Raw genomic sequence first — 27500 nt, forward strand, 5'->3', positions numbered from 1 at the left:
TCAGCAACCGACGGGCGCGCTGGCGGAAGCAGATGACTGGCCAGGGCATGGGCGTGACGGCTCTCAACGCCCTCACCATGACCACCACCACCTATCCCGGTTCGCTGCCGCCCACTCTCCACCCGCCCGTCACAGCTCCGGCGCCCATCACCTCCGCGACGACCACGCCCTCCACAACCATGGGCGTCTCCGCCCACCATTACGCGGCCCATCACGAACACGCCCATGCTGCAGCGGCCGCTGCCGTAGCCCACCAGACACACGGTAAGGGGGCGTGGCCTCTTGGTCTCGGGTATGGGAATTATCAGCTGATATTTGCACTCACTCGCAGTAGTGACCTTTTTGCTCGGAAAAGTTTCCTAACAGCTGATTGCTTGGAAGTATTTTGTCCGATTATCATTGTTTTCAAATAATCGCCAAGTAATGTGAATGGAAACTTATTTACTAACCTAAATTTCTCACTCAGATAAAGGTTTTGTCAATGAATAATGTTAACGAGCATAGAGATTATAAAGTATGGTAATTGTAAGTCTAAATTTATTAACAACACCTCCCGAAGTCAACGACATGAGCTTGGTTTCGGATGCAAGCTGCATAATATAGTAATTTTTCACATATTTTAACAGGAATTGTGATAAATTGCACTAAGCATAAGAAAAGCATATTATAAACTACCCCGAGGGGTCTCTTGTGTTTTATATCATAAATAAAGCCCTGTCTACACGATCGAGCATGCCCGACGGTCAAACATTGATACCAGATCACAATAGTTAGTAAGAATGAGGGTTAATGACGTCAGAAGCGGGAAAACTACAGACAGGGATCTGGCATCATACAGTGTTGCCAGATCCCTGCCTTTAGTTTTCCCGCTTCTGACGTCATCAACCCTCATTTTCACTAACTATTGTGGCGTGGTGTCACTGTTTGCCCGTCGGACATGTTCGATCGTGTGGACAGGGCTTAAAGATGCTTTTACGGTAGTCTAAACCTCCCACCCCACCGACCTTTGGCTATTAAGTCTACAATATACCTCTGCTGCTCTCACTTAATCATTTCATTATATACATCATTTTCAAGATATTTAGATTAGATTGTTTGTATACTTTTCAAGGTATTACTTTGTTGTTTATACTTTTGTAAGTAGTTAATACCGTAGTTTACAGTTAATGATCCAAAAGAGAATCACTTAGGGTTGTTGTGGCCTGATTGGTATCGTCTCTGCCTGGTGAGGTTAGAATCCCGCTCAAATTCGTTTGTGCCATTAGTGTCTGCAACCATACCATCTTTGTGAGCCAAGGTTGTGGGGTTTGGGGGAGCCTATAGGTCTATCTGTTGAGTCATCAGCAGCCACTGCCTATCCCTCCCTGATCCTAGATTGGGTGGAGAGGAGGCTTGGGCGCTGATCATATAATATATATGGTCAGTCTCTAGAGAATTATCCTGCTTGCTAGGGCAATGTCACTATCCCTTGCCTCTGTCATTCATGATCGACCTTTAAACATTTAAACCTTTAATGAATTGATTGTGTGAATAAACAAATAAATGGCTATATGAATAAATGTTACTCCTGAAGAGCACCTCTTTCACCTTTTCCCTCCCCAGGCGACGCCAGCGCATGGTCTCGAGCCGCTCTCATGAACCAGCAGGTGCCTCCTGGAGGAACCGGAACCGGCAGCGGTGGTGGTAGCGCCGGTTCCGGCACCGGTATGTCGGATGGCTCACTCCAGGCCAACCTGCAGTCACAGACGAATCTCCAGACGCAGATGATGTCCATGCTGTCTTCCAATAACAACGCCTCTTCTATATTTCCTCCGGGGTCTCACGGCTCATTACTGCAGACAGGTAAGCACGCAAAACCAGCTTCTTTCAGTACAAGTAGTTCTTTATTTCTGGCAGAATCAGTTTAAGTGGTGCCGCAAGGTAAACACCAATATTATGTATACATTATGGGACAAATTGCCTGCAGACAAACAGGCAAACATGCAGTGTATGATCAAATGCAAATAGATAAACACATAGATGATTATCAAGGGGTGTCAATTAGAGAAGACTCAGTTACAGATAGACAATTTTGCTTAAGATAATTTGAGCTGCCAAAGTTGTAGGCGTTATGACAAGTTCTTTGTACCCCACCTTCAGTCACTAGCTGCACTTCCTTCTGCCCTTTACTTTTTGTCCCACCTAGGTGTCCAAATGCTTTGACTTTTTAACCTAATATAACCTGAATTAACCTAACCTAACCTAGCCTGCCTCGACCATGCATATTGAATAAGATTTTTTATAATTTTAACCATCCTTTACATTCAGATCTTCCCGGACAGTTCCATCCTGTTCGTAATACTAGGCATGCAGTTAATTCTAATAGTCAGGCCTTTTCCATCATGAGGCTCAATACTGCACAGTACTCTAAAAGTTTTATTCCAGCTGTGATTAAGTTGTAGAATGATCTTCGTAATCGGGTAGTTGAATCAGAGGAACTTCAAAAGTTCAAACTTGCAGCAAATGTTTTTTTGTGGAACAAGCTGGCATAAGTCCTTTTATAGTTTATTTATGGAATATCTATTTTAATGTTAATGTTTTTAAAATATCTTATTTTAATTGTTCATTACTTCTATATCGTTTATTTATTTCCTTATTTCCTTTCCTCACTGACCTATTTTTCCCTGTTGGAGCCCTTATGCTTATAGCATCTTGCTTTTACAACTAGGATTGTAGCTTGGCTAGTAATAATAATGATAATAATAATAATAACCTAAAGTATAACTGAATACCTAATCTAGCTAATTTATAAGATACAAGCCTCAGAACTCTGCATTGATCATCTCCTCCTTCTGTAGGTGGCACTGGCACCAGCTCAGCAAGCTTGCTTGGCACTCACGGGTCTTCCGCGACGGATTACTCCGCAGCCAACGGCCTGACCTCCTCCTCCGCCGGGCATCATGCCGACGCCGCCTCCTGGGCTCAAGGCCTCCATTCGAAGGGCATGGATTCTTGGGCTTCTCATCACCACACGCATCACATTCCCTACGACAACTACAGGTATTTTCAACAGAATAATCAGCTAAGGTAACGTCTATAAAGTTACTTGAACAAAGATTATTTCAGTTGTTTTTATATCAAATTTATGGACACCCATATTACCTGCGTTAATTCTTATTGTGGTAGGTCAATATTGCTTCTAAATATAATGTGGTATTTCTATATCCCTGTCTCTATATATTGTATGCTTAAAGCATTTAGATCGTTACCTGTTTTCACTTATATTCTACTGTGATATTTCTAATCATTCCCAACCCTCTTGGTCAGCACTGTCATGGGCGGAGGAGAGATGCTGATGAGCGGACAGCACTTCCCAATGGAAATGAAGAGCGCCGCAGCAGCTGCAGCCTTCCACTACCCGACGCAGTACAGCGCCGCAGCAGCCGCGGCTAATTTCAACCAGCAACTGAGACACCACAAGGGGGCGCCTCTGTCTCTCTTCTGAGGAGGAGAAAATCCTCTGTAGATTCGCCTGTCTTCTTCTAGTTCTGTCGTAGGGGGAATCCGAGACGGACGACTTTGAACCGTAGCGGCTGGGATACAACCACGAAGGAGCACTTACCCCTCTTCTCTGAAGAGAAAGATATTCACCGTAGTGTACCCCACCGAGGAGTGGGTGTCCTCTTAGACGGATGACAACAGGTTACCATTCCTTCTGTAGTTTCTACCACATTCTCCTACTTCTGTTGAAAGAAAAATATTTCAAGCAATAGAAGACATCCTCAATCATCGGCTGAAACATCACAGTGGAACATTTCTCCATATTATCTGAGAGAGAGGAAAATCTATCATTGTAAACGACCTTCTTCTTGAAAATGGACTCTGGTTTTCAGGACGACAGAGTTTGAGTGAAGCACCTTATTTTCTAGTGATTGGATGAGTTTTTGCACGTGCCTCCCCAAGGATTCTATAACCTGTTAGTGTGCGTTTCTGTATTAGTGTTTATCTGACAATTTCTGTTTGCTAGAATCAATTTTTTTTTCAGACACTTTGTGTTTGTTTGCAGAACTGCTGTAATCATACCGATATGCCTTAAAGCAAGCAGACTGCCTGTAAAAATAAAGTATGTTATAGCTCTGTCATTAACCCTTCTACTCCCAATGGACGTACTGTTACGTTTCACAAAACTCATCCCTTAACCCCCATGAAGGTACCGGTACGTCCTTGCAAAAAACTGCTATTTGCATTTATTTTTGCATATTTTTGATAACTTTATGAGAAACTTCAGACATTTTCCAAAATAATGAGACCAACCTGACATCTCTATGACAAACATTAAGGCTGTTAGCGCAATTTAAGATAAATATATTGCAAAATGTGCTTGAACAAAGAAACGCATGGGGTTTAAGGTTTGGAAAGTTTGGGGGTAAAAGGGTTAAAAATAGATGTTTTCTATCATTTAAGTCAAAAGACAGAAGATGGCAAAAGAATGCAAGAGACAGGTTGGATAATTCAAAGACTTGGGAGAGGAAGATAGGGTGGCATATATATTAGAATAAAGGGCCTTAATATTCTGATTATAAAAAAGTGCCTTCTGCTATAGCCTCTATGGTGACACAGTCATCATTTAAAGATTCGTACGAGACACTATCAGTGCTAGAGACTTGACTTAGACGCCAGCTAGAATGTGTGAAGGACTTTTAGTGTTATCTCTGTACTGTAAAAGTATAAAGAGACATTATTTCGTGATCTTAAACTTTATTATCATTTATTTGTAAGGTTTTTTGGGGAAAGAAACTTCCATTAGAAGTAAGTAAAATATATATATTCTGTCATTTATATTTTGGAGGTGGTTTATTTTGGCGGTTTCTAAAAAAAAAAATTCAAAAATTGACCCCAAAAATATTTTCCGTTTTCCAATTTTTTAGCATAAATTGCATTTTTTACATTCCTACATATTTTTCTGTGCATGGTTATTTACCCCGTACTTAAAATCTTTTCTTCCGTACCCAAAAATCTAAGTATGAATAGAATATTTAATTCTTGCATAATAAGATATTAAAGATCCCTTGAATTTATTCTATCTTTTTTATAAGTTCTTACGGTTGAAGACCCTGTACATATATATATATATATATATATATATATATATATATATATATATATATATATATATATATATATATATATATATATATATATTTATATATATATATATGTGTGTATATATATATATATATATATATATATATATATATATATATATATATATATATATATATATATATATATATATATATATATGCCATGTACATTTATAAGGAATCGTGATTATACCATATCTTAAAGTTTGTAAGTCATAAGGTTTAGAAAACTCCCAAAATTTTGCTCTTTATTAAATTTTATTAAATTTATTATATTCAGGCCTCGTTCTGAATATAAGCAGAATAGAAATAGATAATTAGATTTAAATGTACAGGATCAAATTCAATGATTTATTTATTGTGAAATTAAAAGCCAAAACCTTGAAGTCAATTTAAACCACCTCTAGATATTTATTTTCATTTTTCCATGAGAATCTCCCAGCTTAATAATAGGGTAAGAATCACACGGCACAAGGAACTTCGTAACAAATGCGCCATATTGGCAGGCGCTGGGGCCGGGCGGAGCATTCAGGGCCGAGATGCAACTGTGAAATCAAAGTAAGAGGGTTCGGGCATCGAGGTAGAAGAGGTGACTCAAAAACGGAGTCTGAACGGAAAGCTACAGAGTGAGCGCAGTCTGAGGAACAGCAGAGATTCTCAAGTGATGTCCACAACGCACCAACGGGTTGTACCATTTTTTAGATCTTCCTCAAAGTACAGTTTTACCCCAGAGCTAAAATGTCTTGAAGCCGTACCTGCAGAGACACAGTAGAGATCAGGCAGCTGCACAGCTGTTTGTGATTGCCTGACAAGCTTCATAAGCCCTGTCCACACGGTCGAGCATGCCCGACGGGCAAACATTGATACCAGGCCACAATAGTTAGTGAAAATGAGGGTTGATGACGTCAGAAGTGGGAAAACTAAAGGCAGGGATCTGGCAACACTGTATGATGCCAGATCCCTGTCTGTGGTTTTCTCGCTTCTGACATCATTAACCGTCATTCTCACTAACTATTGTGGTCTGGTATCACTGTTTGCTCGTCGGGCATGCTCGATCGTGTGGACAAGGCTGTAGACATCGTTCAGATCAGACAGTTGCGCCGTCGTTCACGATTGCCTGACAAACTGCAGAGACACAGTAGAGATCAGGCAGCTGCACAGCTGTTCGTGATTGCCTGACAAGCTTCATAAACATCGTTCAGATCAGACAGTTGCGCAGTCGTTCGTGATTGCCTGAGAAGCTGCAGAGACACAGTAGAGATCAGGCAGCTGCACAGTTGTTCGTGATTGCCTGACAAACTGCAGACATCGTTCAGATCAGACAGTTGCGCCGTCGTTCCTGATTGCTTGAGAAGCTGCAGAGACACAGTAGAGATCAGGCAGCTGCACAGTTGTTCGTGACTGCCTGACAAGCTTCATAGACATCGTTCAGCTCAGACAGTTGCGCAGTCGTTCGCGATTGTCTGACAAACTGCAGAGACATCGTTCAGATCAGACAGTTGCGCAGTCATTCGCGACTGCCTGACAAACTGCAGAGACATCATTCAAGACAAACTGCAGAGACATGTTTCAGATCAGGCAGTTGCACAGTCGTTCGTGATTACCTGACAAACTGCAGAGACATCGTTCTGATCAGACAGTTGCGCAGTCGTTCGTGACTGCCTGACAAATTGCAGAGACATCGTTCAGTTCATACAGTTGCGCAGTTGTTCATGATTGCCTGACAAACTGCAGAGACATCGTTCAGATCAGACAGTTGCACAGTCGTTCGTGATTGCCTGACAAGCTTCATAGACATCGTTCAGATCAGACAGTTGCGCAGTCGTTCGTGACTGCCTGAGAAGCTACAGACACACAGTAGAGATCAGGCAGCTGCACAGCTCTTCGTGATTGCCTGACAAGCTTCATAGACATCGACTAGATCAGACAGTTGCGCAGTCGTTCGCGATTGCCTGACAAACTGCAGACATCATTCAAGACAAACTGCAGAGACATGTTTCAGATCAGACAGTTGCGCAGTCGTTCGTGACTGCCTGACAAACTGCAGAGACATCGTTCAGATCAGACAGTTGCGCAATCGTTCGTGACTGCCTGACAAACTGCAGGGATATCGTACTATTCGTGACTGCGTGACAGACTGCTGAGGAAATAATAATCACCATCCATAGAGTTATATATCAAATACCTTTCAACCTGTAACAATCATTACGTAAAGTAAACCCCCATTCAACATACACATTTAATCTCAGGGCTGTGGTGTCTTAATGCAAACGTCCCTGCCTGGTGATCGCCAGACGGGTTCGAATCCTGCTCAAACTCGTTAGTTCCTTTGGTTGTTGCAACTTCACCATCCTTGTGAGCTAACGAGGGGGGTGAGGGTTGGGGGAGCCTATAGGTCTATCTGCTGAGTCATCAACAGCCATTGCCTGGACCTTACTTGAGTGGTGATCATATGTATATATGGTCAGTCTCTAGGGCATTGTCCTGCTTGCTAGGGCAATGTCACTGCCCCTTGCCTCTGCCATTCATGAGTGGCCTTTAACCCTTAAACAGGTACCTGTGGTTAATATGTTTGCTGTAACAAGAGTGCCTTACCTGACCACCAGGTGGCCTTCATGAAATTACAGATAATGGAAACATGTATCTGGTAAATGTTTCGTAAGGAACATTGAAATATATACAGTATATAGGCCTACTATCATAGAGTATTTTTCGTCTACGATTTCATAAGGAGTAATGGCCGTGGTTATATGTTTTGAGTGGTTATTTTATCATGTGGACATTTTCAATGCCGTTAGGCCTATTTTTATTACGGATTTTGTGTAATTTATCGTGACATTACAGACATTCTCGAATCTCTCTCAGCACATATCATTCTGTACTTTCATTCCCTTCATCTTTTGTAAATAAGATATGTCTTTCTTCTTTGTAGTTTAAGTTATTTGCTTTTATATACACAGTAGCAGTATTTTCTAGCGTTGTTGATACATGCAATAAATCTAATCTTATACATATTTATTTATTTACCTTATTTCTGTATTTCAGTACCAGAAAATTTATTGATTTTTGTGTTATCAAAAGACGGACCTATTTCGGAAGTCTTGCCTGGGTAATCCATTCACACCGAGCAATTTGTTCCAGAGCACTGGTGGTTCCCTTTTGTTCAAACCCTCTATGTTGAGCAAAAGAAAAGAAAGTGACTCTAGCCACTGGTGAACGTCCTTCTCAAAAAAAGGGAATTTGTCCCCTTCCAGGTTGAAATATCTGAGCCTCATGGGCTCTGCCAAAATCCCCGTGTAGTAGACATCCTCCATGATAAAAGGGTGGGTTTTGTTAGCGGACCAGAATAGCAGAGGCGCCATTCCAGTGCGCATGACGTAGGCCGGCCCCCTGCAGTAAGGCGGGTAGACATCTCGGTCGAAGACATCCCGAGGAATGATCCACTTGGTGGGGCAGTACTTCGAGACCTTTCGGCAAACTCTTGGCTTGGGATGGATAATGCAAACGAAGTCCTCGTCTCTACTTTCCAGAAAGTGCCTGAGCTGAAATGGGTTGACTAAGATGTCTACGTCGCTCTTGAGAACCCAACGGGCCGACGGACAGAACGTTTTGACCCAATGCAGGAGGGATAGTGTCTTCAGCGCCAGGATTTTGTAACAGTCTGTAAAGTCCATCTGTATGATGTCGTGGTAAACTTGGCTCTCCCTAGCGATGTTTGTCTGGACTTTCTTCGTGTTCGTGGTGCCGAGGAGAAAAACAGTTTTCATACCTGTTACGTTCTTGTATGTCGGGTTCCCCCATAACTCCCTGTAAATAAAGATAGATTCTTGAATTGCAACCTGTGCCTCCATGCAATCAATATTGGTGTACATGTTGGTCAACATCTGTTATTACCATGACAATCGATAGAACAAAATAACCAAGGATTAATATTCATTCTCATTACACACATTTTGACTATAGTCGTTGCAAAGATTCCGGACGAAATAAGCTCCACCCCCTGATGACGTCATAGCCAATCATGTATCCTACTAATGTGGGAGACAATGTAGTTGGCTATGACATCATCAGGGGGTGGGGCTTATTTCGCTTGGAATCTCTGCTGTGACTATACACTATATGAAGAACTTGGCTATATTGGTAAACTCTGAACCACAGGATTGCTTTTATTGCAATTATTATTGTTTTCTTTTTGGTTGTTGGAACAGAGTAGGAAGGTTGAATATTCCTTTATACACTGTTTTATTATGACCAAGAATTTTCCTTTCCCATTTTTTTATTACTATCAATATTATATTTCATGTTATCTTCATTAACATGCTAGACCATATTATGATATATATATATATATATATATATATATATATATATATATATATATATATATACATATATATATGGAGTCTTATCAAATGAATTTCCAGTGAACAGCGGAGTACTCCAAGGCAAAGTGTTATCACCTATGTTGTTTATCCTCATCATGGGTTTAGTAATGTGTAAAATAGTCAGAGATGGTGAAGAATGATTTGACTGGATTGGTGATAGGAAATTAGCAGACCTAGAGTATGCTGTCCTTGTTAGCAGAACACCACAGGATTTGCAATGCGTGCTTACCAGAATGCATGAAATATCACACGATGTTGGGCTCAAGATAAAAAGAAGAAAGACAGAGATGATGAGAACGGAGTATGTAATGGAAGATGAAATATCATTGGAAGGAGAAAGGATTAATAAGGTGGAATCATTTAAGTATTTAGAAACTCTGATATCCAATACATGGTCTTAAGAATTAGAGTTTAGTGAAAGACTGAAAAAAGCAAATCAGACAATGGCTAGGTTAAGTAAAATTTGGCAATATAATCGCCTGAAATTAAATATAATAATCAGACTAAATATCAGTTTAGTGAGATCGGTTTTACCATATAGACTTGAGTCATGGTAGAACAATAAAACAATCTCCAATAGATTTAGTAGATTTGAGAACAAAGCCATGAAAATGATATTGGGAGTTAAATGGCAAGACAGGATTAGAAATGAAACTATAAGAGAGATTACTCGAGTGCTATATCTGGATGAGATCATGATGAGGGGTAGATGGAGATGGTTTGGGCATGCTCTTCGCACTTTCCAAGGGAGATTACTTTACCAAACGTTCAGCTGGACTCCACAAGGTACTAGAAGAATTGGAAGACCCAGGCCTACATGGCTGAGGACTATGAAGCGCGAAATAGGAGACGCTGAATGGAGAAGTATTGAATTAAAAGCTCAAGGTAGAGACGACTGACGAAATCTAACCGAGGTCCCTAGCGTCAATTGACGTAGGAGATGATTATATATATATATATATATATATATATATATATATATATATATATATATATATATATATATATATATATATATATACAGTATGTATGTTTGTGTGTTTACTTGTTTTGGGATTAAATCCAACCCTCCACTGAAGTCGAGTGAACTATTTCTCGGGCGGGTCCACATCAATCATCTAACGAAACATTTTCATTATAACTTATACAATTCTTTGATTGTAGCATCTTCCAAATCATATGATCTTGGGAAAAGTAGTCTTTAGTTTCTTCTTAAATTCAATTGCTCCCTTTAGGTCCTTCATTTCAGTTGGCAGTTTATTATAATGTCTAGGCGCACAGTAGCTAAAAGCCCTTTCACCAAATTTACTATTTGTTCTTGGATCAGATAGTCTGTTTGTCACTCATGTGTCTTATGGTAACATGAGTGTGTGTGTTTGTGTGTTACCCCAAAACTATATGTACGGTAATTTCATCATTTCCTATATTTTATGCTAGTGCCTGTACACCCTGACCAACCATGATGATGATAACAATAATAACAAAAATAATAATAATTATCATCATCAAAGAGTTTTCATTAACTTTTATAGAGCTACGGACTTGTACAAGTCTGAGTACTTCAAGAACTAACTGACATTGACTCTCTCCGCTTGTTTGATTAAAGATTTTGTTATATACATGGCATGTTATAAAAATGCAAAATCAATAAACTAGATATAGCATTGCAGTCAAGAACTGGAAACGGAATAGGAATAACTAGAGTTTATAATAGACTATTTTGTGAATAGTCGAATTGTCATTAACCGATAGTTTTAGTTGTTTGTACGAAGACCGTTCTGGGGTCGGTATCTCGATAATCTCGGTGTTCAACAGTTCAAGTCAGTATGGAGTTGGATTTGTGTCTAGTCGGATGAACGAGTTTGGTATTGTGTTACTTCTATCATTTGTGAAATTATAGTGTTATTTCCCCAGTGCTCGGTGGATTGATATATATTCTATTCAACTATAGCAACGATTTCAATTGCCAGTCTTAACTGGTAGGCTACCAGTCGAATCAAGATGTGCGGGAGTCAAGTTTAACCCCCGAATTGACTGGTAAATCTCCATCCCTATAATAATTATAAAATAGATGACTTTAACAAATTAGTACAGTGCTTCTCTACCTTGGAATTCAGTTAGGATAAGTGAACTACCCATTATAACTTACAATGCACCCAACAGACAAGGCCACTATGCCACAGCACAATGCTAGAATGAATTCAAAATGTGGTAACTGCTAACTGATGCAAGACATTGCCGTCATTTTAAGTAAATTCGTTGTTACCACTGGCAACATACCAAGTCAAGACATTCGGGATGAATGAATTCAGCAAATGATTGCATCTTTCAGCTAAACTAGGTCTAGCGCTACAGTCAGGATGAATGAATTCAGCAAATGATTGCTACTTTCAGCCAAACTAGGCCTAGCACTACAGTCAGGATGAATGAATTCAACAAATGGTTGCTACTTTCAACTAAACTAGGCCTAGCTCTACAGTCAGGATGAATGAATTCAACAGATGATTGCTACTTTCAACTAAACTAGGCCTGGCACCACAGTCAGGGTGAATGAATTCAACAAATGATTGCTACTTTCAGCTAAACTAGGCCTGGCACCACAGTCAGGGTGAATGAATTCAGCAAATGATTGCTACTTTCAGCTAAACTAGGCCTGGCACCACAGTCAGGGTGAATGAATTCAGCAATCAACAGCTAAACTAGGCCTAGCACTACAGTCAGGATGAATGAATTCAACAAATGATTGCTACTTTCAACTAAACTAGGCCTAGCACTACAGTCAAGCCAAGGGAATTTGACAAAATGCTAATTTGCAATTATCAGAGTGAATTCAGTTGTAACACTAGACTACATAATTAAGCCTATCACGATGCAGGACAGTTAGATTTAACAGATTACTACAAACTGCTTTTGTATACGGCACAGAAGTTCATTTTAAATTCATTTTTTATTTACAAATATATACATAAGGCCTACATCACAATACTTGCAAGTGAATGCGACAAAAGTTATATATATATTGGAGCCAGGCACTACAATCAAGAAAAGGAAAGTTAATGGATGCGTGTAACCTTATAGGCCTATAACATAGATCAAATAAGTTCAATAAACTGTTACAAATGCCTTACATAATGAGCACTAGAGTCAGGCCAAGTGAATGAAAAGATAAGCACGCATTTGTTCTTGGAATTTCGAAAAGTAAATTCAACAAATTATTGAAACTCCGTAAACCAGGCAGTCGGGGAAAGTCCTTTCTGCAGGTAAGAATCAATTGTGATTTTGTAAGATTACATAAACCAAATTACTTACTTTTACTTTTAGGGGTTTATTTCTCGCCCTCCATCAGACGCTACAGTCTGTTCAGGCGGGCCTTGGTGTGTGAAAATAATTTCTTTCCAGTTAATATTTTGCTCTGTATCTTTTCATTTATTCGCTAGCATTTGTATTCAGGCTTAATAGTTTTCAGATCACTATTATATAATTTACAAAAGTTTGAGAGTCTCGAAGTAGAGACTTTTCTCATATAAAAGCCAAAATGTTCTCGTGTGTATCGATGGAATTACACATGCATACGCTTAAACAACACACACACACACACACACACACACATATATATATATATATATATATATATATATATATATATATATATATATATATATATATATATATATATATATATATATATATATATTTCAAATAACCCATATATTTTTTATACATTAATGTCTGATCCCTAGGTCGTTAAGAGAATCCAGACATTAATGTATCAAAAATATATGGCTTATTTGAATATGAAAAACACGTCTAAATGTGCAAAACTTTATATATATATATATATATATATATATATATATATATATATATATATATATATATATATATATATATATATATATATATATAATCAGTCCTTTATTTTATCATTATTGAATCTAGAAAGTTTATGGACGGATTTTAAAGTGTTTAAATTAAAAAGTATTTTGCAATTAGGTTTTAGTTATGTATTTCGCAATGCAGTGGCTTATGCGTTGTTCTCATTTCGTTTTTAAGACGTAACTTCTCAGAATGAGTTAATTGAGAAGGAAAAGTTTTTGGTTTTCAGTGTTGGGTGAAACTTCAGTCTCATAACTTGACCTGAAATATGAATATTCAGGATTTAAGAGAAGAGCTTTAGCAAAGTGAAGTCTAACTAGTGCAACTATTAATAGATATTTTATTGTTTAGTGTAATGGATTCAAGTTTAGTCTAAGTCTAGTTTTGAGATTGCTTAACAGAGTAATCTCTTATAAGCCGTATAGCTAGTCCACTGTAGTACTAAAGGCCCGGTCACACCGCCCGAACGTTGCTGGAGCGTTCATTGAACTGTTAGGGAGGTGGACCAAACCCTCGAAAATTTAATCTAACGTTTTTACGTTCGGTCTTTATTAGGCTGCTGAACGTAGCAAATCCTCGCATATTTCCTGAGTGTTCTTACTCCTCTATTATGGAAGTTGCTAATTTGTGCAATAAGGGTATTTGTATACAGGATGTCGAAAAGCGTAGCGGAGTAATATAACAGTCACCAACCTGTAAAAGATAATAACAAAATAGGGTAAAAATTACGGTCGCTGTATCTTAATTAAAATCATGGTTTTTTTTTCAAGTTTATTAAAAAAAAGCGACAAACTTTTCGACATCCTGTATACCAATACCCTTATTGCATAAATTAGCAACTTCCATAATAGAGGTGTAAGAAAACTCAGGAAATATGCGAGGATTTGCTACGTTCAGCAACCTATTAAAGACCGAACGTAAAAACGTTAAATTAAATTTTCGAGGGTTTGGTCCACCTCCCTACCGTTCAAGGAACGCTCCAGCAACGTTCGGGCGGTGTGACCAGGCCTAAAGACTCCCATATATGTCCTTCTGCTCTTGTCTGTTTATGGTCTCAATGCCAGTCTATACCCGCAAATTTTCGTAGCTCGTCAATCCATCGCCTTCTCTCCCTTCCTCTGCTTCGTTTGCCATCTCTAGGGACCCATTCTGTTATCCTTAATGTCCATCTATTGTCTGCTATTCTCTCTCTCTCTCTCTCTCTCTCTCTCTCTCTCTCTCTCTCTCTCTCTCTCTCTCTCTCTCTCTCTCTATATATATATATATATATATATATATATATATATATATATATATATATATATATATATATATATATATATATATATATTATATATATATATATATATATATATATATATATATATATATATATATATATATATATATATATATCTCCTGCCCGTGTGCTATTCTCTCTCTCTCTCTCTCTCTCTCTCTCTCTCTCTCTCTCTCTCTCTCTCTCTCTCTCTCTCTCTCTCTCTCTCTCTCTATATATATATATATATATATATATATATATATATATATATATATATATATATCCTCCCCATGTCCATTTATTTTTCTTAAATGTTAGAATATCTACTTTTAGTTTGTTCGCGTATCCATATTGCTCTTTTTCCAAGTGTTATTCCCACCATGAATACGAGAGCAAACTGAAGTAGAGGATATTCTAACAAAATGTAAGAAAAAGAAGTAGGAATGAGAAGGATAGATAACAGGTATACATTAAGAATAACAGATTGGGTACCTAGAGATTACGAAGAAGCAAGGAAAGGAAGAGAAGACGATGGTTTAACGAGCTAAGAAAATTTTCTGGTTTAGAGTTTCATTTATGGAGAAGTGAAATTGTGTATCATCTGCAAATAGTTTGAAATTCACTCATGCCTTTATAGTATTTTCGACAGACCAATAGTATAGATTTCAGAATAAGAAGGGGCACAGTACACTCTCCTGAGGAGGATCCAGGACATTTTCTCTACTGGACAAATTCCCTACTGGACATATTCCCTACTGGACATATTCCCTACCACTGGACATTTTCCAAACCGGACATTTTTTCCAGTGACAATTTTCCCAGTGACATTTTCCCCACCGGACATTTTCCCCAACGACATTTTCCAAACCGGACATTTTCCCCAACGACATTTTCCAAACCGGACATTTTCCCCACTGACATTTTCCCCACCGGACATTTTCTCCACTGACAATTTCCCCACCAGACATCTTCTCCACCGGACATTTTCCCCACAATGTTATAAGCCATATAAAGAAATAAAAAGTTAGCATTTTGTTGACAAAGAAATTAATTATACTTCATGCATTCTAAATTGTCCTAGGGGGACATAGTAGGTGGGAATTTTGTCCTAGGGGGATATAGAGGTGGGGAAATTGTCCTAGGGGGACATAGTAGGTGGGAATTTTGTCCTAGGGGGATATAGAGGTGGGGAAATTGTCCTAGGGGGACATAGAGGTGGGGAAACTGTCCACATGTGTTTTAGCTGGTGGGGAAAATGTCTGGTGGAGAAATTGTCTTATGGGGATATAAAGGTGGAGAAACTGTTCACTTGTGTACTTAGCTAGTGGGGAAAATATCCGGTAGGGAAATTGTCCTAGGGGGATATAGAGGTGGGGAAATTGTCCTAGGGGATATAGAAGTGGGGAAACTGTCCACCTGTGTACTTAGCTGGTGGGGAAAATGTCTGGTGGAGAAATTGTCTTATGGGGATATAAAGGTGGAGAAACTGTTCACTTGTGTACTTAGCTAGTGGGGAAAATATCCGGTAGGGAAATTGTCCTAGGGGGATATAGAGGTGGGGAAATTGTCCTAGGGGATATAGAAGTGGGGAAACTGTCCACCTGTGTACTTAGCTGGTGGGGAAAATGTCTGGTGGAGAAATTGTCTTATGGGGATATAAAGGTGGAGAAACTGTTCACTTGTGTACTTAGCTAGTGGGGAAAATATCCGGTAGGGAAATTGTCCTAGGGGGATATAGAGGTGGGGAAATTGTCCTAGGGGATATAGAAGTGGGGAAACTGTCCACCTGTGTACTTAGCTGGTGGGGAAAATGTCTGGTGGAGAAATTGTCTTATGGGGATATAAAGGTGGAGAAACTGTTCACTTGTGTACTTAGCTAGTGGGGAAAATATCCGGTAGGGAAATTGTCCTAGGGGGATATAGAGGTGGGGAAATTGTCCTAGGGGATATAGAAGTGGGGAAACTGTCCACCTGTGTACTTAGCTGGTGGGGAAAATGTCTGGTGGAGAAATTGTCTTATGGGGATATAAAGGTGGAGAAACTGTTCACTTGTGTACTTAGCTAGTGGGGAAAATATCCGGTAGGGAAATTGTCCTAGGGGGATATAGAGGTGGGGAAATTGTCCTAGGGGATATAGAAGTGGGGAAACTGTCCACCTGTGTACTTAGCTGGTGGGGAAAATGTCTGGTGGAGAAATTGTCTTATGGGGATATAAAGGTGGAGAAACTGTTCACTTGTGTACTTAGCTAGTGGGGAAAATATCCGGTAGGGAAATTGTCCTAGGGGGATATAGAGGTGGGGAAATTGTCCTAGGGGATATAGAAGTGGGGAAACTGTCCACCTGTGTACTTAGCTGGTGGGGAAAATGTCTGGTGGAGAAATTGTCTTATGGGGATATAAAGGTGGAGAAACTGTTCACTTGTGTACTTAGCTAGTGGGGAAAATATCCGGTAGGGAAATTGTCCTAGGGGGATATAGAGGTGGGGAAATTGTCCTAGGGGATATAGAAGTGGGGAAACTGTCCACATGTGTTTTAGCTGGTGGGGAAAATGTCTGGTGGAGAAATTGTCTTATGGGGATATAAAGGTGGAGAAACTGTTCACTTGTGTACTTAGCTAGTGGGGAAAATATCCGGTAGGGAAATTGTCCTAGGGGGATATAGAGGTGGGGAAATTGTCCTAGGGGATATAGAAGTGGGGAAACTGTCCACATGTGTTTTAGCTGGTGGGGAAAATGTCTGGTGGAGAAATTGTCTTATGGGGATATAAAGGTGGAGAAACTGTTCACTTGTGTACTTAGCTAGTGGGGAAAATATCCGGTAGGGAAATTGTCCTAGGGGGATATAGAGGTGGGGAAATTGTCCTAGGGGATATAGAAGTGGGGAAACTGTCCACCTGTGTACTTAGCTGGTGGGGAAAATGTCTGGTGGAGAAATTGTCTTATGGGGATATAAAGGTGGAGAAACTGTTCACTTGTGTACTTAGCTAGTGGGGAAAATATCCGGTAGGGAAATTGTCCTAGGGGGATATAGAGGTGGGGAAATTGTCCTAGGGGATATAGAAGTGGGGAAACTGTCCACCTGTGTACTTAGCTGGTGGGGAAAATGTCTGGTGGAGAAATTGTCTTATGGGGATATAAAGGTGGAGAAACTGTTCACTTGTGTACTTAGCTAGTGGGGAAAATATCCGGTAGGGAAATTGTCCTAGGGGGATATAGAGGTGGGGAAATTGTCCTAGGGGATATAGAAGTGGGGAAACTGTCCACCTGTGTACTTAGCTGGTGGGGAAAATGTCTGGTGGAGAAATTGTCTTATGGGGATATAAAGGTGGAGAAACTGTTCACTTGTGTACTTAGCTAGTGGGGAAAATATCCGGTAGGGAAATTGTCCTAGGGGGATATAGAGGTGGGGAAATTGTCCTAGGGGATATAGAAGTGGGGAAACTGTCCACCTGTGTACTTAGCTGGTGGGGAAAATGTCTGGTGGAGAAATTGTCTTATGGGGATATAAAGGTGGAGAAACTGTTCACTTGTGTACTTAGCTAGTGGGGAAAATATCCGGTAGGGAAATTGTCCTAGGGGGATATAGAGGTGGGGAAATTGTCCTAGGGGATATAGAAGTGGGGAAACTGTCCACCTGTGTACTTAGCTGGTGGGGAAAATGTCTGGTGGAGAAATTGTCTTATGGGGATATAAAGGTGGAGAAACTGTTCACTTGTGTACTTAGCTAGTGGGGAAAATATCCGGTAGGGAAATTGTCCTAGGGGGATATAGAGGTGGGGAAATTGTCCTAGGGGATATAGAAGTGGGGAAACTGTCCACCTGTGTACTTAGCTGGTGGGGAAAATGTCTGGTGGAGAAATTGTCTTATGGGGATATAGAGGTGGGGAAATTGTCCTAGGGGGACATAGAGGTGGGGAAATTGTCCTAGAGGGACATAGAGGTGGGGAAACTGTCCACATGTGTTTTAGCTGGTGGGGAAAATGTCTGGTGGAGAAATTGTCCTAGGGGATATAGAAGTGGGGAAAATGTCCACCTGTGTACTTAGCTGGTGGGGAAAATGTCTGGTGGAGAAATTGTCTTATGGGGATATAGAGGTGGGGAAATTGTCCTAGGGGGACATAGAGGTGGGGAAATTGTCCTAGAGGGACATAGAGGTGGGGAAACTGTCCACATGTGTTTTAGCTGGTGGGGAAAATGTCTGGTGGAGAAATTGTCCTAGGGGATATAGAAGTGGGGAAAATGTCCACCTGTGTACTTAGCTAGTGGGGAAAATATCCGGTAGGGAAATTGTCCTAGGGGGACATAGAGGTGGGGAAATTGTCCTAGGGGGATATAGAGGTGGGGAAACTGTCCACATGTGTTTTAGCTGGTGGGGAAAATGTCTGGTGGAGAAATTGTCTTATGGGGATATAGAGGTGGGGAAATTGTCCTAGGGGGACATAGAGGTGGGGAAATTGTCCTAGGGGGACATAGAGGTGGGGAAACTGTCCACATGTGTACTTAGCTGGTGGGGAAAATGTCTGGTGGAGAAATTGTCCTAGGGGATATAGAAGTGGGGAAAATGTCCACCTGTGTACTTAGCTGGTGGGGAAAATGTCTGGTGGAGAAATTGTCTTATGGGGATATAAAGGTGGAGAAACTGTTCACTTGTGTACTTAGCTAGTGGGGAAAATATCCGGTAGGGAAATTGTCCTAGGGGGATATAGAGGTGGGGAAATTGTCCTAGGGGATATAGAAGTGGGGAAACTGTCTACCTGTGTACTTAGCTGGTGGGGAAAATGTCTGGTGGAGAAATTGTCTTATGGGGATATAAAGGTGGAGAAACTGTTCACTTGTGTACTTAGTTAGTGGGGAAAATATCCGGTAGGGAAATTGTCCTAGGGGGATATAGAGGTGGGGAAATTGTCCTAGGGGGACATAGAGGTGGGGAAATTGTCCTAGGGGGATATAGAGGTGGGGAAACTGTCCACATGTGTTTTAGCTGGTGGGGAAAATGTCTGGTGGAGAAATTGTCCTAGGGGATATAGAAGTGGGGAAAATGTCCACCTGTGTACTTAGCTGGTGGGGAAAATGTCTGGTGGAGAAATTGTCTTATGGGGATATAAAGGTGGAGAGACTGTTCACTTGTGTACTTAGTTAGTGGGGAAAATATCCGGTAGGGAAATTGTCCTAGGGGGATATAGAGGTGGGGAAATTGTCCTAGGGGGATATAGAGGTGGGGAAACTGTCCACCTGTGTACTTAGCTGGTGGGAAAAATGTCTGGTGGAGAGATTGTCTTATGGGGATATAGAGGTGGGGAAATTGTCCTAGGGGGACATAGAGGTGGGGAAATTGTCCTAGGGGGACATAGAGGTGGGGAAATTGTCCTAGGGGGACATAGAGGTGGGGAAATTGTCCTAGGGGGATATAGAGGTGGGGAAATTGTCCTAGGGGGACATAGAGGTGGGGAAATTGTCCTAGGGGGATATAGAGGTGGGGAAACTGTCCACATGTGTTTTAGCTGGTGGGGAAAATGTCTGGTGGAGAAATTGTCCTAGGGGATATAGAAGTGGGGAAAATGTCCACCTGTGTACTTAGCTGGTGGGGAAAATGTCTGGTGGAGAAATTGTCTTATGGGGATATAAAGGTGGAGAAACTGTCCACCTGTGTACTTAGCTGGTGGGGAAAATGTCTGGTGGAGAAATTGTCTTATGGGGATATAAAGGTGGAGAAACTGTTCACTTGTGTACTTAGCTAGTGGGGAAAATATCCGGTAGGGAAATTGTCCTAGGGGGATATAGAGGTGGGGAAATTGTCCTAGGGGATATAGAAGTGGGGAAACTGTCCACATGTGTACTTAGCTGGTGGGGAAAATGTCTGGTGGAGAAATTGTCTTATGGGGATATAAAGGTGGAGAAACTGTTCACTTGTGTACTTAGCTAGTGGGGAAAATATCCGGTAGGGAAATTGTCCTAGGGGGATATAGAGGTGGGGAAATTGTCCTGGGGGATATAGAAGTGGGGAAACTGTCCACATGTGTACTTAGCTGGTGGGGAAAATGTCTGGTGGAGAAATTGTCTTATGGGGATATAAAGGTGGAGAAACTGTTCACTTGTGTACTTAGCTAGTGGGGAAAATATCCGGTAGGGAAATTGTCCTAGGGGGATATAGAGGTGGGGAAATTGTCCTAGGGGGATATAGAGGTGGGGAAACTGTCCACCTGTGTACTTAGCTGGTGGGGAAAATGTCTGGTGGAGAAATTGTCTTATGGGGATATAGAGGTGGGGAAATTGTCCTAGGGGGATATAGAGGTGGGGAAACTGTCCACCTGTGTACTTAGCTGGTGGGGAAAATGTCTGGTGGAGAAATTGTCTTATGGGGATATAGAGGTGGGGAAATTGTCCTAGGGGGACATAGAGGTGGGGAAACTGTCCACATGTGTTTTAGCTGGTGGGGAAAATGTCTGGTGGAGAAATTGTCCTAGGGGATATAGAAGTGGGGAAAATGTCCACCTGTGTACTTAGCTGGTGGGGAAAATGTCTGGTGGAGAAATTGTCTTATGGGGATATAAAGGTGGAGAAACTGTTCACTTGTGTACTTAGCTAGTGGGGAAAATATCCGGTAGGGAAATTGTCCTAGGGGGATATAGAGGTGGGGAAATTGTCCTAGGGGGATATAGAGGTGGGGAAACTGTCCACCTGTGTACTTAGCTGGTGGGGAAAATGTCTGGTGGAGAAATTGTCTTATGGGGATATAGAGGTGGGGAAATTGTCCTAGGGGGACATAGAGGTGGGGAAACTGTCCACATGTGTTTTAGCTGGTGGGGAAAATGTCTGGTGGAGAAATTGTCCTAGGGGATATAGAAGTGGGGAAAATGTCCACCTGTGTACTTAGCTGGTGGGGAAAATGTCTGGTGGAGAAATTGTCTTATGGGGATATAAAGGTGGAGAAACTGTTCACTTGTGTACTTAGCTAGTGGGGAAAATATCCGGTAGGGAAATTGTCCTAGGGGGATATAGAGGTGGGGAAATTGTCCTAGGGGGATATAGAGGTGGGGAAACTGTCCACCTGTGTAGTTAGCTGGTGGGGAAAATGTCTGGTGGAGAAATTGTCTTATGGGGATATAGAGGTGGGGAAATTGTCCTAGGGGGACATAGAGGTGGGGAAATTGTCCTAGGGGGATATAGAGGTGGGGAAACTGTCCACCTGTGTACTTAGCTGGTGGGGAAAATGTCTGGTGGAGAAATTGTCTTATGGGGATATAGAGGTGGGGAAATTGTCCTAGGGGGACATAGAGGTGGGGAAATTGTCCTAGGGGGACATAGAGGTGGGGAAATTGTCCTAGGGGGATATAGAGGTGGGGAAACTGTCCACCTGTGTACTTAGCTGGTGGGGAAAATGTCTGGTGGAGAAATTGTCTTATGGGGATATAGAGGTGGGGAAATTGTCCTAGGGGGATATAGAGGTGGGGAAATTGTCCTAGGGGGATATAGAGGTGGGGAAACTGTCCACCTGTGTACTTAGCTGGTGGGGAAAATGTGTGGTGGAGAAATTGTCTTATGGGGATATAGAGGTGGGGAAATTGTCCTAGGGGGATATAGAGGTGGGGAAATTGTCCTAGGGGATATAGAAGTGGGGAAACTGTCCACCTGTGTACTTAGCTGGTGGGGAAAATGTCTGGTGGAGAAATTGTCTTATGGGGATATAGAGGTGGGGAAATTGTCCTAGGGGGATATAGAGGTGGGGAAACTGTCCACCTGTGTACTTAGCTGGTGGGGAAAATGTCTGGTGGAGAAATTGTCTTATGGGGATATAGAGGTGGGGAAATTGTCCTAGGGGGATATAGAGGTGGGGAAACTGTCCACCTGTGTACTTAGCTGGTGGGGAAAATGTCTGGTGGAGAAATTGTCTTATGGGGATATAGAGGTGGGGAAATTGTCCTAGGGGGATATAGAGGTGGGGAAACTGTCCACCTGTGTACTTAGCTGGTGGGGAAAATGTCTGGTGGAGAAATTGTCTTATGGGGATATAGAGGTGGGGAAATTGTCCTAGGGGGACATAGAGGTGGGGAAATTGTCCTAGGGGGATATAGAGGTGGGGAAACTGTCCACCTGTGTACTTAGCTGGTGGGGAAAATGTCTGGTGGAGAAATTGTCTTATGGGGATATAGAGGTGGGGAAATTGTCCTAGGGGGACATAGAGGTGGGGAAACTGTCCACCTGTGTACTTAGCTGGTGGGGAAAATGTCTGGTGGAGAAATTGTCTTATGGGGATATAAAGGTGGAGAAACTGTTCACTTGTGTACTTAGCTAGTGGGGAAAATATCCGGTAGGGAAATTGTCCTAGGGGGATATAGAGGTGGGGAAATTGTCCTAGGGGATATAGAAGTGGGGAAACTGTCCACCTGTGTACTTAGCTGGTGGGGAAAATGTCTGGTGGAGAAATTGTCTTATGGGGATATAAAGGTGGAGAAACTGTCCACCTGTGTACTTAGCTGGTGGGGAAAATGTCTGGTGGAGAAATTGTCTTATGGGGATATAAAGGTGGAGAAACTGTTCACTTGTGTACTTAGCTAGTGGGGAAAATATCCGGTAGGGAAATTGTCCTAGGGGGATATAGAGGTGGGGAAATTGTCCTAGGGGATATAGAAGTGGGGAAACTGTCCACCTGTGTACTTAGCTGGTGGGGAAAATGTCTGGTGGAGAAATTGTCTTATGGGGATATAAAGGTGGAGAAACTGTCCACCTGTGTACTTAGCTGGTGGGGAAAATGTCTGGTGGAGAAATTGTCTTATGGGGATATAAAGGTGGAGAAACTGTTCACTTGTGTACTTAGCTAGTGGGGAAAATATCCGGTAGGGAAATTGTCCTAGGGGGATATAGAGGTGGGGAAATTGTCCTAGGGGATATAGAAGTGGGGAAAATGTCCACCTGTGTACTTAGCTGGTGGGGAAAATGTCTGGTGGAGAAATTGTCTTATGGGGATATAAAGGTGGAGAAACTGTTCACTTGTGTACTTAGCTAGTGGGGAAAATATCCGGTAGGGAAATTGTCCTAGGGGGATATAGAGGTGGGGAAATTGTCCTAGGGGGACATAGAGGTGGGGAAATTGTCCTAGGGGGACATAGAGGTGGGGAAACTGTCCACCTGTGTACTTAGCTGGTGGGGAAAATGTCTGGTGGAGAAATTGTCTTATGGGGATATGGAGGTGGGGAAATTGTCCTAGGGGGACATAGAGGTGGGGAAATTGTCCTAGGGGGATATAGAGGTGGGGAAACTGTCCACCTGTGTACTTAGCTGGTGGGGAAAATGTCTGGTGGAGAAATTGTCTTATGGGGATATAGAGGTGGGGAAATTGTCCTAGGGGGACATAGAGGTGGGGAAATTGTCCTAGGGGGATATAGAGGTGGGGAAACTGTCCACCTGTGTACTTAGCTGGTGGGGAAAATGTCTGGTGGAGAAATTGTCTTATGGGGATATAAAGGTGGGGAAATTGTCCTAGGGGGATATAGAGGTGGGGAAATTGTCCTAGGGGGACATAGAGGTGGGGAAACTGTCCACCTGTGTACTTAGCTGGTGGGGAAAATGTCTGGTGGAGAAATTGTCTTATGGGGATATAGAGGTGGGGAAATTGTCCTAGGGGGACATAGAGGTGGGGAAATTGTCCTAGGGGGATATAGAGGTGGGGAAACTGTCCACCTGTGTACTTAGCTGGTGGGGAAAATGTCTGGTGGAGAAATTGTCTTATGGGGATATAGAGGTGGGGAAATTGTCCTAGGGGGACATAGAGGTGGGGAAATTGTCCTAGGGGGATATAGAGGTGGGGAAACTGTCCACCTGTGTACTTAGCTGGTGGGGAAAATGTCTGGTGGAGAAATTGTCTTATGGGGATATAGAGGTGGGGAAATTGTCCTAGGGGGACATAGAGGTGGGGAAATTGTCCTAGGGGGACATAGAGGTGGGGAAATTGTCCTAGGGGGATATAGAGGTGGGGAAACTGTCCACCTGTGTACTTAGCTGGTGGGGAAAATGTCTGGTGGAGAAATTGTCTTATGGGGATATAGAGGTGGGGAAATTGTCCTAGGGGGACATAGAGGTGGGGAAATTGTCCTAGGGGGACATAGAGGTGGGGAAATTGTCCTAGGGGGATATAGAGGTGGGGAAACTGTCCTAGGGGGATATAGAGGTGGGGAAACTGTCCTAGGGGATATAGAAGTGGGGAAAATGTCCACCTGTGTACTTAGCTGGTGGGGAAAATGTCTGGTGGAGAAATTGTCTTATGGGGATATAAAGGTGGAGAAACTGTTCACTTGTGTACTTAGCTAGTGGGGAAAATATCCGGTAGGGAAATTGTCCTAGGGGGACATAGAGGTGGGGAAATTGTCCTAGGGGGATATAGAGGTGGAGAAACTGTCCACCTGTGTACTTAGCTGGTGGGGAAAATGTCTGGTGGAGAAATTGTCTTATGGGGATATAAAGGTGGAGAAACTGTTCACTTGTGTACTTAGCTAGTGGGGAAAATATCCGGTAGGGAAATTGTCCTAGGGGGACATAGAGGTGGGGAAATTGTCCTAGGGGGACATAGAGGTGGGGAAATTGTCCTAGGGGGACATAGAGGTGGGGAAATTGTCCTAGGGGGACATAGAGGTGGGGAAACTGTCCACCTGTGTACTTGGCTGGTGGGGAAAATGTCTGGTGGAGAAATTGTCTTATGGGGATATAGAGGTGGGGAAATTGTCCTAGGGGGACATAGAGGTGGGGAAATTGTCCTAGAGGGACATAGAGGTGGGGAAACTGTCCACCTGTGTACTTAGCTGGTGGGGAAAATGTCTGGTGGAGAAATTGTCTTATGGGGATATAAAGGTGGAGAAACTGTCCACCTGTGTACTTAGCTGGTGGGGAAAATGTCTGGTGGAGAAATTGTCTTATGGGGATATAAAGGTGGAGAAACTGTTCACTTGTGTACTTAGCTAGTGGGGAAAATATCCGGTAGGGAAATTGTCCTAGGGGGACATAGAGGTGGGGAAATTGTCCTAGGGGGACATAGAGGTGGGGAAATTGTCCTAGGGGGACATAGAGGTGGGGAAATTGTCCTAGGGGGACATAGAGGTGGGGAAACTGTCCACCTGTGTACTTGGCTGGTGGGGAAAATGTCTGGTGGAGAAATTGTCTTATGGTGATATAGAGGTGGGGAAATTGTCCTAGGGGGACATAGAGGTGGGGAAATTGTCCTAGAGGGACATAGAGGTGGGGAAACTGTCCACCTGTGTACTTAGCTGGTGGGGAAAATGTCTGGTGGAGAAATTGTCTTATGGGGATATAAAGGTGGAGAAACTGTTCACTTGTGTACTTAGCTAGTGGGGAAAATATCCGGTAGGGAAATTGTCCTAGGGGGATATAGAGGTGGGGAAATTGTCCTAGGGGGATATAGAGGTGGGGAAACTGTCCACATGTGTTTTAGCTGGTGGGGAAAATGTCTGGTGGAGAAATTGTCCTAGGGGATATAGAAGTGGGGAAAATGTCCACCTGTGTACTTAGCTGGTGGGGAAAATGTCCGGTGTGGAAATTGTCCTAGGGGGATATGGAGGTGGGGAAATTGTCCTAGGCCCTAGGGGGGGGGACATAGCGGTGGGGAAACTGTCCACCTGTGTACTTAGCTGGTGGGGAAAATATCCGGTAGGGAAATTGCCCTAGGGGGATATAGAGGTAGGGAAAGTGTCCACCTGTGTACTTAGCTGGTGGGGAAAATGTCCTGGGGGAAAATGTCCTGTGGGAAAATTGTCTTAGGGGGATATAGAGGTCTATTTTTCCTCCAAGATAGAGGTGGAGAAACTGTCCACCTGTGTACTTAGCTGGTGGGGAAAATATCCGGTAGGGAAATTGTCCTAGGGGGATATAGAGGTGGGGAAATTGTTCTAGGGGGACATAGAGGTGGGGAAACTGTCCACATGTGTTTTAGCTGGTGGGGAAAATGTCTGGTGGAGAAATTGTCCTAGGGGATATAGAAGTGGGGAAAATGTCCACCTGTGTACTTAGCTGGTGGGGAAAATGTCCGGTGTGGAAATTGTCCTAGGGGGATATGGAGGTGGGGAAATTGTCCTAGGCCCTAGGGGGGGGGACATAGCGGTGGGGAAACTGTCCACCTGTGTACTTAGCTGGTGGGGAAAATATCCGGTAGGGAAATTGCCCTAGGGGGATATAGAGGTAGGGAAAGTGTCCACCTGTGTACTTAGCTGGTGGGGAAAATGTCCTGGGGGAAAATGTCCTGTGGGAAAATTGTCCTAGGGGGATATAGAGGTCTATTTTTCCTCCAAGATAGAGGTGGAGAAACTGTCCACCTGTGTACTTAGCTGGTGGGGAAAATATCCGGTAGGGAAATTGTCCTAGGGGGATATAGAGGTGGGGGAAATGTCCGTAACCCCCCCCCCCCTCCCCCACTCCCGATGGACCCCACTGTTTAATGGTTCATATGATGAAAGAGTTTTCCAATTTGCGCACAGCAGTTTCTGTCAATCAAGTTAACTTAGTGTATAGTATGGAGAGTGGATAGAAAATACAGGGTGTCCCAAAATAATGTATACACTTTCTGGATTGTTACGAAAATACAGGGTGTCCCAAAATAATGTATACACTCTCTGGATTGTTATAACTAGTTCAATTTATTGATATTAACGTGAAAACAGATTCACAGAAGAGAAACAATGCACAGTGAAAAAGTAAGGATACGTGGGGCAATTTGAGAATGTTAAAAAAAAGAATGTTTTCCACGTTAATATCAATAAATTGAATAAGTTGTTACAATCCAAAGAGTGTATACATTATTTTGGGACACCCTGTATAGCGTAAAGGGGACACATACCTTATCCTAAGTCTGGA

General features: G+C 42.2%; 3 protein-coding genes across 3 annotated transcripts in view; 2 read left to right on the forward strand and 1 right to left on the reverse strand.

The window, feature by feature from the left end:
- The window catches only part of LOC137632776 (protein gooseberry-like), a 60053-nt gene extending 56333 nt beyond the window's left edge, over positions 1-3720 (forward strand). The window contains exons 5-8 of the mRNA XM_068364859.1: positions 1-264; positions 1603-1842; positions 2838-3039; positions 3307-3720. The exon at positions 1-264 is cut by the window's left edge and continues 7 nt beyond it. Of these exons, the coding sequence (XP_068220960.1) occupies positions 1-264; positions 1603-1842; positions 2838-3039; positions 3307-3484 (884 nt within the window). The 3' untranslated portion in view covers positions 3485-3720. The remainder of the gene's footprint in view (positions 265-1602; positions 1843-2837; positions 3040-3306) is intronic.
- Positions 3721-7814: 4094 nt separating this feature from the next.
- The window catches only part of LOC137632870 (beta-1,3-galactosyltransferase 1-like), a 29104-nt gene continuing 9418 nt past the window's right edge, over positions 7815-27500 (reverse strand). The window contains exons 3-4 of the mRNA XM_068364965.1: positions 27484-27500; positions 7815-8930 (exon numbers count right to left, since the gene is read on the reverse strand). The exon at positions 27484-27500 is cut by the window's right edge and continues 82 nt beyond it. Coding sequence (XP_068221066.1) covers positions 8198-8930; positions 27484-27500 — 750 coding nt within the window. The 3' untranslated portion in view covers positions 7815-8197. The remainder of the gene's footprint in view (positions 8931-27483) is intronic.
- Positions 12206-27500, forward strand: part of LOC137633202 (uncharacterized) — a 36368-nt gene continuing 21073 nt past the window's right edge. The window contains exon 1 of the mRNA XM_068365363.1: positions 12206-12768. The gene's annotated coding sequence lies outside the window, so the exon portion shown is untranslated. The remainder of the gene's footprint in view (positions 12769-27500) is intronic.

The sequence above is a fragment of the Palaemon carinicauda genome, chromosome 42, assembly GCF_036898095.1.
Source record: "Palaemon carinicauda isolate YSFRI2023 chromosome 42, ASM3689809v2, whole genome shotgun sequence".
Classification (NCBI taxonomy): domain Eukaryota; kingdom Metazoa; phylum Arthropoda; class Malacostraca; order Decapoda; family Palaemonidae; genus Palaemon; species Palaemon carinicauda.